The 15,088-nt window shown below is 37.2% G+C and overlaps 1 protein-coding gene and 1 pseudogene across 1 annotated transcript; both read left to right on the forward strand.

Moving 5' to 3' along the window:
• The first annotated feature begins 6,867 nt into the window (after positions 1 to 6,867).
• On the forward strand, positions 6,868 to 10,044 carry LOC140155050 (heat shock 70 kDa protein IV-like; annotated as a pseudogene).
• Positions 10,045 to 10,537: 493 nt separating this feature from the next.
• On the forward strand, positions 10,538 to 13,149 carry LOC140155051 (heat shock 70 kDa protein IV-like). The gene is given in 5 exon segments (XM_072177734.1): positions 10,538 to 11,016; positions 11,332 to 11,345; positions 11,348 to 11,477; positions 11,479 to 12,983; positions 12,986 to 13,149. Coding segments are annotated over 5 exon segments (1,902 nt in total). The 5' UTR covers positions 10,538 to 10,828; the 3' UTR covers positions 13,051 to 13,149.
• The last annotated feature ends 1,939 nt before the right edge of the window (positions 13,150 to 15,088 follow it).

Here is a 15,088-nt window from a genome sequence, read left to right on the forward strand (position 1 = left end):
ATTCAATTTTCGAGGCTTCCTTTTGGCTCTCACCCAAAGACCCCATTTAAAAAAAGGCCATATTCTTACCAAATGCCCCCTTAGATCCAAATGGTCTGTCTCTCACCCAATGACCCCATATTTTGTACACTTTGCTGGCACCGAATGCCAAAAAACATGCTCTCACCCAATGACCCCATATTTTTGACATTTTCCTCTCTCCCAATGCCCCTTATCTGCGAAAGTGCCAGCCCTATACACCTAGGCCTATATCCATTTCATATTGAAATGCCCCCCCCCGACTTTTTAACCCATTTTTGACCATTTTCATCCAATTACCCCTTGAAAGTTACCTTGTCCCCCTCACCCCCTCTGAAATGGAACAAACCAAAACTTCGATGACGTCCTATAAATGAATAGGCCTATGCTCGTTAGAAGGCTGACCGTTCTCCCTAAGTAACGGTGTGAAATGTTGAAAACAGAAAGATCAACTTTCCAGTATTTCAATGACTAGTTTGTACAAATAGGTCTAGTCTATATCGAACTTTTGACCCCTTCCATGTCCCCCCCCCCACCTCCGAAAGGACTTTTATTTATGGGACATCATCAAACTTGGTTTGTTCCCTAACATATAGCACATGATGCAGTCATGTCTACAGTAGAATTCATCTCGACCTTTGCAGGACTTAAACCCCATTAAAAGCTATTAAACCAAGATAACACTCATTGAAGCAGCTCAACTGATTAAATCAGATCTTCTCTGGTTGTGTACAAGTGTCTGTTTTCAATGTGCGACATCGCAATAAAGCTGGTATTACAGCTGCAGTTGGGTAACCGATTATAAAGGAAACGAAAGGAAACAATGGTATGTGTACCATTGTTCACGAAATGAGACAAAGACCTGCTTTTTGTTAACCAGCATTCTTCAAAATGAGCAACATAATGATTGTTGACTTAACACGGTTTGGAAATAATTTCTTCATATTTTTGGTGTTATCTGTCGTTTACATATCCTTCCTAAAACACAAAAGTGCGACCCTCTCCAAACATCTAAATTAGCTAAAAATTTAGGACATGTTACAAAACTTTATTTTCTAGAACCTATTTAGAATAATTTAAATGTAGCTTTTACCGTTTTTTGTGGCATCCTTCAGAAGTGAGCGGTCCGATACCAATATTTTCGGTCAAATCTCCATTCAATTAACACGGGGAGTTGGCTAGCTATGCCTTGCCCTCACTCATATTTTACAAAAGTGCGACCATTTCTGAACATCTAACCTAGCTGTAATTTTAGGTCATGTTAGAGAAATATATTTGCTAGAAGTTTTGGAGAATAAATAAAATATTGGCTGGTTATTTTTCATACAGTGATGTTAACTAGGCAAGTGTCCATTCTCCCAACATACATCATTTGTTGAGGTCACACGTCAATGGTGAGAGCACTGTGTACACTCTTAAAACAAACTAATCAAAAATGATTAGAAACTAATCAAATTTGATTAGACTGCCGTATCGATAGGTGACTTACTAGAATCTAATCAAAATGATACGGAGAGTCTAATCAAATATTTGAAGAAGGGAACTAATCATTTTTTTACAAGTTATCTAATCAAAATGATTAGATAACTATTCAAATTGATTTGATCCTTATCAAAATAATACGTAATATATCAAAAAATGAATAGTTTACTAGTTGCAGTTGATTAGAATCCATTCAATTTATTTGAATCTATTTGACTAGAATCTGGTTAAAATTCTAGTCATGTTAATTTGGGGAAATGCGTCATCTCTTGTCCGCTTCACACTATAAAGAGAGGAACACTATACGACTCAACACTGTGGTGTTAAATAGCCATCGAGTGTATTTGATAGCATGGTGACACGTATTACAGAAATTATCTATAAAATTACGGTCTTAAAAGAGGATGGCAGAAAATTATAATGTATTTGCTTGAAAATATAAAATCTATGGTGTTAAATAGCGTTTGCCTGTGTTCTTCACCCGTGGTTTTGTTTCCTATTATTTCAACTGAGATTCTAACGTACTTTTAAAACATAATGAACACAAAAATACAGATGCTAGATTAATATATCAATAAAAGTGGATTTCTTACTAGTGCCTATGTCCCCACCGTACTGTACAAATGTGTAATGGCGGCCGACCAAGACCCCGGATACAGCAGCGTGCGTACTTTTGACCAATGAAATCCCTCATTATCGTTGACGTCATTTTGATGAGTGTGTCGATTCAAAGTTTTCTGCGATGTTGATACTAAATCGCATCAAACGATATGATTCGATTTAAAAATGATAAGGGATCTATTCAAATTGATGAGTTTCTATTAAAAAAAAAATGAATAGACTTTCTATTCAAAAAAATGAATAGGCTGTCATTAGAGTGTATTGTGTATAGGAAAACGGACAGTAACTGCAGTATGAAATGATTGACAGTCAGCACTCAGCCTTGTTTTTAAAGCTGATCCACATCATGTCAGAGCATTGCACTGTGCAGTAGACAATGTTTTCTTTTTTTTTGACTCAAAGTCAATAAGATGACCAAATTTCTTCCCTTTCCTCGTGTTTCTTCCAGTTGAACAATTTGATAATTTTCGATACCTTTCCTGGAACCGCGATTATAAAGTTTCTTCAAGATAATTATTCAAGGTGTCGCAATAAAAATGCAAGCCAACTTTGAACCGCCCTACTGAAATGTCTTTCAAAATTCTTGCTTCACAATTTTACCAATATCGGGTAAAATGTGAAATAAAAATGTGAAAGGTTTCAAGCAGCGTTAATAGCAGACTTATTGCACATTTTAGGCCTACTATTTTTCTGAAAACACCACGATCTTTTGTATCCACACCCTGAATGTTACAATTTTGGAACAGTCAGTGGTTTTAAAAAACCCAACAAATTTTGATGGAATTTGGAGCGAAAGTGATTTTTTATACCTAACCTACACTGCAAAAAGTGTGTTTAGGAATTAAACACTTTTCTAAACACTATCTTGCACCATGTTTTTAAACATGTTTAAATGCTACACATGTTTAGGAATTTGATGGGCTGTGTTTAGGAAATTTGACATTGGTGTTTAGGAATCAAACATGTTTAGAAATGTGTTTAGACATTGGTGTTTAGGAATCGAACATGTTTAGAAATGTGGTGCAAGAAAAGTGTTTTATTCCTAAAAACCAATGTCAAATTCCAAAACACCATGTGTTAAATTCCTAAACACATACCCATCAAATTCCTAAACATGTGTAGCATTTAAACATGTTTAAAAACATGGTGCAAGATAGTGTTTAGAAAAGTGTTTAATTCCTAAACACACTTTTTGCAGTGCGCTGTCTGCACACCCCCATCACGTCAAGTGCCCCCGAGATGGAGCGGTTAGTAGCTATATATCAGGGCTGGCTGCCGGCACTATAGGGTTTAGGAATCAAGCATGTTTAGAATGTGGTGCAAGAAAAGTGTTTAATTCCTAAACACGCTTTTTGCAGTGTATAGGCCTAGGCCTAACAATTAAATGTTTTGACATATCATGATTACAGAATTTTGACAGTTTCTGTATCAGTAACCAAACCAGCCATTTTGAGAAATTTCTGTGTCATTTATATAAATGAAAAACTTTTTTGTTCAATATAGCAGACCACAGCAGACCGTTCACGAAATTTCGAGAAAACTACAAACAGCCTTCATACATGTCATTATTATCAAGTTTATTGTGATGGCGCTATTGCACTTTCAGAAGCAGACACACCCCTTTATACCAATGATTTTGACGAGATGGATTGAATTCGAAAAAAAAAAAAATACAAAGAAATCGCATCTGAACTTAAAGGGGCATTTTGTGATCCACAGCCTCATCCCCCCACTTTTCCCAAAAAAAGTTGAGATTTTTACACCACTGGATACATCTGGCTACATAATGTTTATGTACCAAATATTTCTCGCAGATTAATTCGTTTAGCAAAAATATGGACTAATTTGAATTTCGTTCTGGTACACCAGAACGAAATTACAACACATTGTCAGTAATACACATAATCATGCATAACTCGCAAACGCAAAATCGGAATCAACTGAAATTTTGGAAATAAGCTTTTTTCGTGGATATCTACTGGAAAATGTCATAAAAAGAGGATGCTAGGATCACGAAATCCTCCTTTAACGGGTTTGATTTGATATAGCTTAGGCTTTGATTTAGGCATGTGCCGGAGGCATGTTAATTTTGTACAAGGGATTTTGCCTTTAACTGTAGAATGATCTACTGAAGATTAAAATAGGCCTACTAGGCCTAATATTTCAAGCAAAAGTGTTGTGACATTTTTATTTCTCACTATTTGTGTTTTTGCTCATTACGCGTCCTAAGGCCAAAAAAATAGATTTTTCTCATGTCCTATGGGAGTTTGAAATCTAATGCCGTTCGTTTTTGTTTTGTTTTTTAATTTTATTTTTTAGTAAATTGAACAACACCAATTCATGAATTTTGGGTATTTTACAATAAAATATCCCAATATAATTTCGGAGTTGGGTGCGATCAGAAACAAAATTGAAATTGAACATTGATTTTACAGCCGATTATCGGTCAAATTTCGTTAAAATGTACCAAAAAAAATACAAAATAAAAATTATTCAACTTTGCTCGAGCAAATTCGCAGCATAGGCCTATATCAAATGCGCGCGGGGAACGTGAGACAAATCTATTTCTTTGGGGGGGGGGGGCTAATTAATGTTACAGAATTGTGTTCATTTGTTAGTGATGAAATTTCAGGTACCGGTAGTATTAAGCCTATTATTCAACATTTTCTGTTGTTAAAGGCCTATGTTGAATTTATGTGTTCAGATGAAATTCATGTAGGCCAAATAGGCCTAGTACTAGTTTGATGCCGGGTTTGATCATAGGCCTCTAAGATTGATCAAGATCAGAGGTCATATAATTGCTTCTTCTGAAGACGAAGAACCGAACTAACTACTTTTTAATATACTATGCCTATAGGCTACCATAATGAACTTCGTGCTTCACCCATCATTCCATGAAATTATGGCAAAACAGTAGGACTATAATCAAAACATCATATCAACAGTAGGCCTAATACTATTTACAATGAAAAGAAAGCATCCAAGCAAATATCGAGGAGTGACTATAAAATAAACTTTAGGCCCTATAAAAACCCCGGGATAAAAACATGAAAAACGCCCGTAGTCTTTCAAAATTTCTTTCAAAATTGTGCAAGTAGGCCTATAACATTTGTGAGCCCATAAAATGGAGGATTCTTGCCCGACGAGTTTTAAATGTGAATAACTTCAAATATACTTGAAACAAAATAAAGTAAAACCTTTTAAAATCATTCTTAGGGACGGGTAGATCCAGGCGCGTATCCAGGAATTGGTAGACCGGGGGGCGCAAAATAGATCTTTGTAAAATATCACATGGCCGCGAAGCGGCAGCTTGGGGGGGGTGTCTGAGGGGGGATGTGCCCCCCCTCAGAAGTGAGAAACTTTTACAAAATGAAGACCTAATTGAAGCCATTTGGTGGACCATTTTGTCATTATTGTGTAAAATTTGAGTTTGCAAAAGCCTAAAATTTGCGAAAAGACGGCTCAATTGAAGCCATTTGTGGACAAGTTTGGACTTTTATTGTATGAATTATTGCTTTATAATTAAATATGTACCCATGAAGTTGCGCATGCAGGGGTGTCTGAGGGGATGTGCCCCTCAGAAGTGAAAAATTTTGCAAAATAAAGACCTAATTGAAGCCATTCGGTGGACTATTTTTGCACTATTAGGCCTATTATGTAAAATTCCGGGGTAAAAAAGTTTAGAAAGAAACTTTTGGAAAATAAATGCCCAATTGAAGCCATTTGGTGGACCATTTTGTCACTATTATTGTGAAAAATTTTAGTTTGAAAAAGCCTAAAATTTGCGAAAAGACGGCCCAATTGAAGCCATTTATTTGTGGTCAAGTTTTGACTTTTACAAATTGTATGAATTGTTGGTTTAAATTATGTACCCATAACGTTGCGCATGTAGGGGGTGTCTGAGGGGGATGTGCCCCCTCAGACCCCCTCAGAAGTGAGAAAATTTTGCAAAATGAAGACCTAATTAAAGCCATTCGGTGGACTACTTTTGCACTATTAGCCCTATTGTGTAAAAAAATTCCGGGGTAAAAAAGTTTGAGAAAGAAACTTTTGGAAAATAAACACCCAATTGAAGCCATCTGGTGGACCATTTTGTCACTATTATTGTGTAAAAGTTTAGTTTGAAAAAGCCTAAATTTTGCGAGAAGACGGCATAACTTATACGTGCAATTTTTCTCCTTTCCTCTTTTTTTGGGAGGGGCCGGGCCGGGGCTGGGCCCGCCGGCCCCCCTGAATCCGCGCCTGAACGGTATCATTAGTTACAACTAGTAACTGCTCAAAAATGCTCAATATATTATACTTGCCCGCCCCCCTGGCCCAAACAATTTATGCCATAGGCATAGGCCTACAAGTGTGCTCTCAAATTGCCAACATGCTCGGAAAGTAAGGCCCCTATCACAAAATATAGGCTAGTATAGGGCTATCTATAGTCGCATAAGGCCCAAATTAACTTCTATTTTGAAGCCTGCAAAATAATGTCCCGTTCCCTTAGTTCGATCTCTCCTCTTTCTCTTTCTCTCCCTCCTCCTTCCCTCTCTCTCCTTTTTTTTTTTTTTTTGGTACCCGGGGGCGCGCGCCCGTTCAAAAAGGGCTAAATACGCCAGACGTGAAGGTTATTTTCGATGTCGTTTATTTGCTAAGATACCAAATCAATTAGTTATTTACCGTACTTTACAAGAGGGCGACATTTTGAATCAACGCGAATATTCTGGAAGACGAGCTCTCTAGAATATTCGAGACTGCGAGCTTTCTGGAAAATGATGCGAAATTCCCGAAATAGATCCAACATTTAGATCCAACACTGTATAAAAATCCGGTGCAAAATGCATTCATTCATAATTCGATTCGACAGAAACTATTCCAGACGAAGCGGAGAAATCTCAGCGAACTCGAGGAGAAGCATATTAGCTTACTACTACGCAACAAGTAGTCATTATACGTGAATAAACCATAAGCTTTACTGACTTGAAACTGAAATTGTTTGTTTTAATTGATTGACTTTCACATTAACTCACTAGCTGTATACGTACTACAAGATGCCAGCAAACAAAATCCCCGCTGTTGGAATTGACTTGGGAACAACTTACTCCTGTGTTGGAGTGTTCCAGAATGGCAAAGTTGACATCATTGCCAACGATCAAGGAAACAGAACCACACCAAGCTATGTGGCTTTCAACGACACAGAGAGATTGATTGGTGATGCAGCCAAAAACCAAGTTGCAATGTAAGTTGACTTCTATTCATATCTATTAGTACATATACTCTTAACATTTGCATTGAATTGTCTATAATTTATGTATGAGTGATATATAAAACAAAATGGTGTACCCAGTACCATTTATAGTTATAGTTAATAGTTATATTAAATTGTGTTGCATACATTTAACAATTCTTTTTAAAGTATTGGTAACATGAACCATATCATGATGGGGTTTCATTTTACATAATTATTGAAAGCTTATCAATCATGCAATGTTTTTATTTATTTCAAACACGGTACTAAATTGTTTTGTTTTTGTTTTTTATTTGTCATTTACAGGAATCCTAAGAACACCATCTTTGATGCCAAGCGACTGATAGGCCGCAAGTTTGATGACCAAACTGTTCAGTCGGACATGAAGCACTGGCCATTCAAAGTTGTCAACAGAGGAAGTAAACCAGTCATGCAAGCAGAGTACTTGGGAGAAGAGAAAACTTTTGCACCGGAAGAAATCAGCTCTATGGTACTGACAAAGATGAAAGAGACGGCAGAAGCGTATCTTGGAGGAAAAGTCACTGATGCAGTCATCACTGTACCAGCATACTTCAATGATTCACAGAGACAAGCCACCAAGGATGCTGGTGTTATCGCTGGACTCAATGTTCTACGCATCATCAATGAACCAACAGCAGCAGCTCTTGCTTACGGACTTGATAAAAACTGAGAGGTGAGAAGAATGTCCTCATCTTTGACTTGGGTGGTGGCACATTTGATGTGTCAGTGTTGACCATTGATGATGGCATCTTTGAAGTGAAATCTACTGCTGGAGACACCCATCTGGGAGGTGAAGACTTTGATAACAGACTAGTCAATCATTTTGCTACTGAATTCAAGAGAAAGTTCAAGAAGGACATGACCAACAACAAGAGATCCATGCGTAGACTTCGCACTGCTGCAGAAAGAGCCAAGCGCACTCTCTCAAGCAGCACACAGGCTAACATTGAAGTTGACTCTTTATTTGAAGGTATGGATTACTATACCAGCATCACAAGAGCAAGATTTGAAGACCTTTGTTCTGATCTGTTCTGCCAGTGCTTGCAGCCAGTAGAGCGGGCTCTTCTGGATGCAAAGTTAGACAAGAACAAGATTGATGAAGTTGTGTTGGTTGGAGGATCAACTCGCATTCCAAAGGTTCAGAAAATGTTGCAAGATTTCTTGAATGGCAAAGAATTGAATAAGTCCATCAACCCTGATGAAGCAGTAGCATATGGAGCAGCAGTCCAAGCAGCAATCCTCTCAGGAGATGACAGTGCTGAAGTGAAGGATGTCTTGCTGGTAGATGTGGCGCCATTGTCTCTTGGTATCGAAACAGCTGGTGGTGTCATGACCAAACTTATTGAACGCAACACTCGTATTCCTACCAAGACTTCTCAAGAATTCACCACATACTCGGACAACCAACTAGGGGTGTCTATTCAAGTGTACGAAGGAGAGCGTGCTATGACCAAAGACAATAATAGACTGGGTGTCTTTGAACTGTCTGGTATACCACCAGCACCTCGTGGTGTACCAAAGATCGAAGTCACTTTTGATATTGATGCTAATGGCATTATGAATGTGGCTGCTAAAGATCAGAGCACCGGACGCAGCAATAAGATCACCATCACCAATGACAAAGGTAGACTGTCTAAAGAAGACATTGAGCGTATGGTGAATGAAGCTGAGAGATACAAAGCAGAAGATGATACACACAGAGAAAGAATTGCAGCCAGAAATAGTCTTGAAAGTTATGCCTTTGGAGTACAGTCAGCCATCAATGATACCAACATAGAAGGCAAACTCTCGGACTCAGACAAAGCAACAGTCTCTAACGCTGTCAAGGAAGCCATTTCTTGGTTGGACAATAACTCACTGGCAGATAAAGCAGAGTTTGAGCAAAAATTGGAGGATCTGCAGAAGGTTTGCTCTCCAATCATGAGCAAACTCCATGGTGGAAACCCAGGAGGTGCTACCCCAGGCAGCCAGTCACAGCAAGGTCCTACAGTAGAAGAAGTGGATTAATGGACTTTAATGTAATAGTAAAATACATGTGTGATGGAAATCTGTGGTTGACTTTGGTATAAAACACTTTTTCGGATAACCATATCAAGTATTTCAAGAAAAAATGCCTGATTTACATTGCCTGGTCATTTAAATAATACAACAGAACTAAGTCAACCATCATTTTCAAATTTGTTTGTAAAGGATTTGTTGACTGCTCAGAAGTGGGTAAGTGCATTAGCTACAATGTGTAGCTGCCATAAGTACAATATACTGTGTAAATTGCCAAATGTTCACAGGGCAGCTATTGCACTTACCCACTTCTGGCACTGAGCAGTCGTGTACTTATCGTTGTTGTATCCATTTTTAAGCAGTTATTTTGTAAATTGATCAAGTTCAGTATTTTTATTAATGGGTAAAGCACATTGAGGAATTTGTGAATCAAAATGTGCTATATAAATAATGCTGTTTTATTTTTATTATTAGAAGTCACCAAATATGAATAGTAATCTATGTACCAAATTATTATATAACAATTTGGTACATTATGTCAATGAAGCTCAAATGTTGAACTTGTTAATTCTGTAAAATGTTTTTTGAATGCAAGGTTTTAATCCTAACATGACAGCCAACCAGGACATTGGGAGAGCAGTTTCCAGAAAATATTGAGAGGTGCCAGAAAATAATTGTAGTAACTGCTCAAAAATGCTCAATATATTATACTTGCCCGCCCCCCTGGCCCAAACAATTTATGCCATAGGCATAGGCCTACAAGTGTGCTCTCAAATTGCCAGCATGCTCGGAAAGTAAGGCCCCCTATCACAAAATATAGGCTAGTATAGGGCTATCTATAGTCGCATAAGGCCCAAATTAACTTCTATTTTGAAGCCTGCAAAATAATGTCCCGTTCCCTTAGTTCGATCTCTCGGTTTCTCTCCTCTTTCTCTTTCTCTCCCCTCCCTCCTTCCCTCTCTCTCCCTTTTTTTTTTTGGTACCGGGGGCGCGCGCCCGTTCAAAAAGGGCTAAATACGCCAGACGTGAAGGTTATTTTCGATGTCGTTTATTTGCTAAGATACCAAATCAATTAGTTATTTACCGTACTTTACAAGAGGGCGACATTTTGAATCAACGCGAATATTCTGGAAGACGAGCTCTCTAGAATATTCGAGACTGCGAGCTTTCTGGAAAATGATGCGAAATTCCCGAAATAGATCCAACATTTAGATCCAACACTGTATAAAAATCCGGTGCAAAATGCATTCATTCATAATTCGATTCGACAGAAACTATTCCAGACGAAGCGGAGAAATCTCAGCGAACTCGAGGAGAAGCATATTAGCTTACTACTACGCAACAAGTAGTCATTATACGTGAATAAACCATAAGCTTTACTGACTTGAAACTGAAATTGTTTGTTTTAATTGATTGACTTTCACATTAACTCACTAGCTGTATACGTACTACAAGATGCCAGCAAACAAAATCCCCGCTGTTGGAATTGACTTGGGAACAACTTACTCCTGTGTTGGAGTGTTCCAGAATGGCAAAGTTGACATCATTGCCAACGATCAAGGAAACAGAACCACACCAAGCTATGTGGCTTTCAACGACACAGAGAGATTGATTGGTGATGCAGCCAAAAACCAAGTTGCAATGTAAGTTGACTTCTATTCATATCTATTAGTACATATACTCTTAACATTTGCATTGAATTGTCTATAATTTATGTATGAGTGATATATAAAACAAAATGGTGTACCCAGTACCATTTATAGTTATAGTTAATAGTTATATTAAATTGTGTTGCATACATTTAACAATTCTTTTTAAAGTATTGGTAACATGAACCATATCATGATGGGGTTTCATTTTACATAATTATTGAAAGCTTATCAATCATGCAATGTTTTTATTTATTTCAAACACGGTACTAAATTGTTTTGTTTTTGTTTTTTATTTGTCATTTACAGGAATCCTAAGAACACATCTTTGATGCCAAGCGACTGATAGGCCGCAAGTTTGATGACCAAACTGTTCAGTCGGACATGAAGCACTGGCCATTCAAAGTTGTCAACAGAGGAAGTAAACCAGTCATGCAAGCAGAGTACTTGGGAGAAGAAAACTTTTGCACCGGAAGAAATCAGCTCTATGGTACTGACAAAGATGAAAGAGACGGCAGAAGCGTATCTTGGAGGAAAAGTCACTGATGCAGTCATCACTGTACCAGCATACTTCAATGATTCACAGAGACAAGCCACCAAGGATGCTGGTGTTATCGCTGGACTCAATGTTCTACGCATCATCAATGAACCAACAGCAGCAGCTCTTGCTTACGGACTTGATAAAAAACTGAGAGGTGAGAAGAATGTCCTCATCTTTGACTTGGGTGGTGGCACATTTGATGTGTCAGTGTTGACCATTGATGATGGCATCTTTGAAGTGAAATCTACTGCTGGAGACACCCATCTGGGAGGTGAAGACTTTGATAACAGACTAGTCAATCATTTTGCTACTGAATTCAAGAGAAAGTTCAAGAAGGACATGACCAACAACAAGAGATCCATGCGTAGACTTCGCACTGCTGCAGAAAGAGCCAAGCGCACTCTCTCAAGCAGCACACAGGCTAACATTGAAGTTGACTCTTTATTTGAAGGTATGGATTACTATACCAGCATCACAAGAGCAAGATTTGAAGACCTTTGTTCTGATCTGTTCCGCCAGTGCTTGCAGCCAGTAGAGCGGGCTCTTCTGGATGCAAAGTTAGACAAGAACAAGATTGATGAAGTTGTGTTGGTTGGAGGATCAACTCGCATTCCAAAGGTTCAGAAAATGTTGCAAGATTTCTTGAATGGCAAAGAATTGAATAAGTCCATCAACCCTGATGAAGCAGTAGCATATGGAGCAGCAGTCCAAGCAGCAATCCTCTCAGGAGATGACAGTGCTGAAGTGAAGGATGTCTTGCTGGTAGATGTGGCGCCATTGTCTCTTGGTATCGAAACAGCTGGTGGTGTCATGACCAAACTTATTGAACGCAACACTCGTATTCCTACCAAGACTTCTCAAGAATTCACCACATACTCGGACAACCAACCAGGGGTGTCCATTCAAGTGTACGAAGGAGAGCGTGCTATGACCAAAGACAATAATAGACTGGGTGTCTTTGAACTGTCTGGTATACCACCAGCACCTCGTGGTGTACCAAAGATCGAAGTCACTTTTGATATTGATGCTAATGGCATTATGAATGTGGCTGCTAAAGATCAGAGCACCGGACGCAGCAATAAGATCACCATCACCAATGACAAAGGTAGACTGTCTAAAGAAGACATTGAGCGTATGGTGAATGAAGCTGAGAGATACAAAGCAGAAGATGATACACACAGAGAAAGAATTGCAGCCAGAAATAGTCTTGAAAGTTATGCCTTTGGAGTACAGTCAGCCATCAATGATACCAACATAGAAGGCAAACTCTCGGACTCAGACAAAGCAACAGTCTCTAACGCTGTCAAGGAAGCCATTTCTTGGTTGGACAATAACTCACTGGCAGATAAAGCAGAGTTTGAGCAAAAATTGGAGGATCTGCAGAAGGTTTGCTCTCCAATCATGAGCAAACTCCATGGTGGAAACCAGGAGGTGCTACCCCAGGCAGCCAGTCACAGCAAGGTCCTACAGTAGAAGAAGTGGATTAATGGACTTTAATGTAATAGTAAAATACATGTGTGATGGAAATCTGTGGTTGACTTTGGTATAAAACACTTTTTCGGATAACCATATCAAGTATTTCAAGAAAAATGCCTGATTTACATTGCCTGGTCATTTAAATAATACAACAGAACTAAGTCAACCATCATTTTCAAATTTGTTTGTAAAGGATTTGTTGACTGCTCAGAAGTGGTAAGTGCATTAGCTACAATGTGTAGCTGCCATAAGTACAATATACTGTGTAAATTGCCAAATGTTCACAGGGCAGCTATTGCACTTACCCACTTCTGGCACTGAGCAGTCGTGTACTTATCGTTGTTGTATCCATTTTTAAGCAGTTATTTTGTAAATTGATCAAGTTCAGTATTTTTATTAATGGGTAAAGCACATTGAGGAATTTGTGAATCAAAATGTGCTATATAAATAATGCTGTTTTATTTTTATTATTAGAAGTCACCAAATATGAATAGTAATCTATGTACCAAATTATTATATAACAATTTGGTACATTATGTCAATGAAGCTCAAATGTTGAACTTGTTAATTCTGTAAAATGTTTTTTGAATGCAAGGTTTTAATCCTAACATGACAGCCAACCAGGACATTGGGAGAGCAGTTTCCAGAAAATATTGAGAGGTGCCAGAAAATAATTGACTCCAATTTTATGTGTAATTGTCGCTTTGTTTTGTCTAATGCTCATATATTAGTTCATCAAAAGGCTGTTTTTGTAGCCAGAAGAGCTTAATATAATTATACACCTAGTAATATTTAACTCATACAAAATTTCAGACATTTGCTCAAATTGACTTCATAGTTCCCAAGAAGGCAAAATTATTTCTATGGCTGCCATAATAGTTCATGCTTGCAAAAAATCAATTTTGTGTTTTTAGCTTTTTAATATAAAATCATATTTGAAAAAGTATTACTTGCATAAAAATGTAATTCGAGCAACATAATGCGAGCTCGCCAAAAATATGCCTTATGTGTTTTGTTAAGGTAGTAGTTGTATACTTGTAATAATTGTAAAAATATATTTTTATAGACAACTTAGTTAATTATATGGGTATATTGTATGTTGGACATATGAAGTGTATGAAATTAAAATAATACTTGGAACAAAAGTTAAATGATGAGCAGCTATAGCTGTACAAAGATTGCTCAAATACTTGCAATATACAATGTAATTTTTAATTAATGAAAACAAAGTTACATTTCTTGTAAAGTGCATGAAAACAATTTATGAAAAAAAGAACACCTTGTTTTCATTTAGATATACCCATACAGAACGTTGTTGTTCAAGATATGTAGTTCAGACAATAGCTTGTTACTTGAATTCATTATAGCTGTGGCTAGCTCAATTCTGGTCCTGCATGTATATTCAAATTAACAGCACTTGATGATTTAAATAGAAATTAATCAAGTTAATTTACCAATCATAAGTCTGTTGTATTCTAAAAACATTTTTTGGTAATGTTCAGTCAGTAAGACTAACATAATTCAGATATATATGATGGAGACATACTGGGCCTCAAGTTGTAAAAATTGGACAATATTTTGTTATTAACTTGTCATGTTTAAAAGTCTCATTAATTATGAGACACAAAAACTTGTGAATTATCTAATGTAAATTTTATAATGTTATGTAACTTATGTATTCACAATGAACTCGTAGTGAAAATAAAACTTAAATATTGATTCTTTCATGTATTGCTCTCAGGATAAATTGTAAAACTTGAATATCAGTTTTAATGTTAAAATGTTGTTGTTTTTTATTTTGCAATAAACCAACCTGGGCTTTTGCCCAGGAAAATATAGATCCAATCTATCAGTGCTATAGGTAGATGTATTTGAACTTAATGTGTGTTGCTATTTTTAAAACAACTAATCTTTGCTACGAAAAGTGTGCAGTTGGACTATCATTTTTTATTTTATAAATGTTACCAACCCTCAATTGAACTTTGATAAATTATGTCATATTCATATTAATGTCAATTTCTGTGACATTCAGAGAGTGCATTGAATATT

Source organism: Amphiura filiformis, chromosome 6 (genome assembly GCF_039555335.1).
Source record: "Amphiura filiformis chromosome 6, Afil_fr2py, whole genome shotgun sequence".
Classification (NCBI taxonomy): domain Eukaryota; kingdom Metazoa; phylum Echinodermata; class Ophiuroidea; order Amphilepidida; family Amphiuridae; genus Amphiura; species Amphiura filiformis.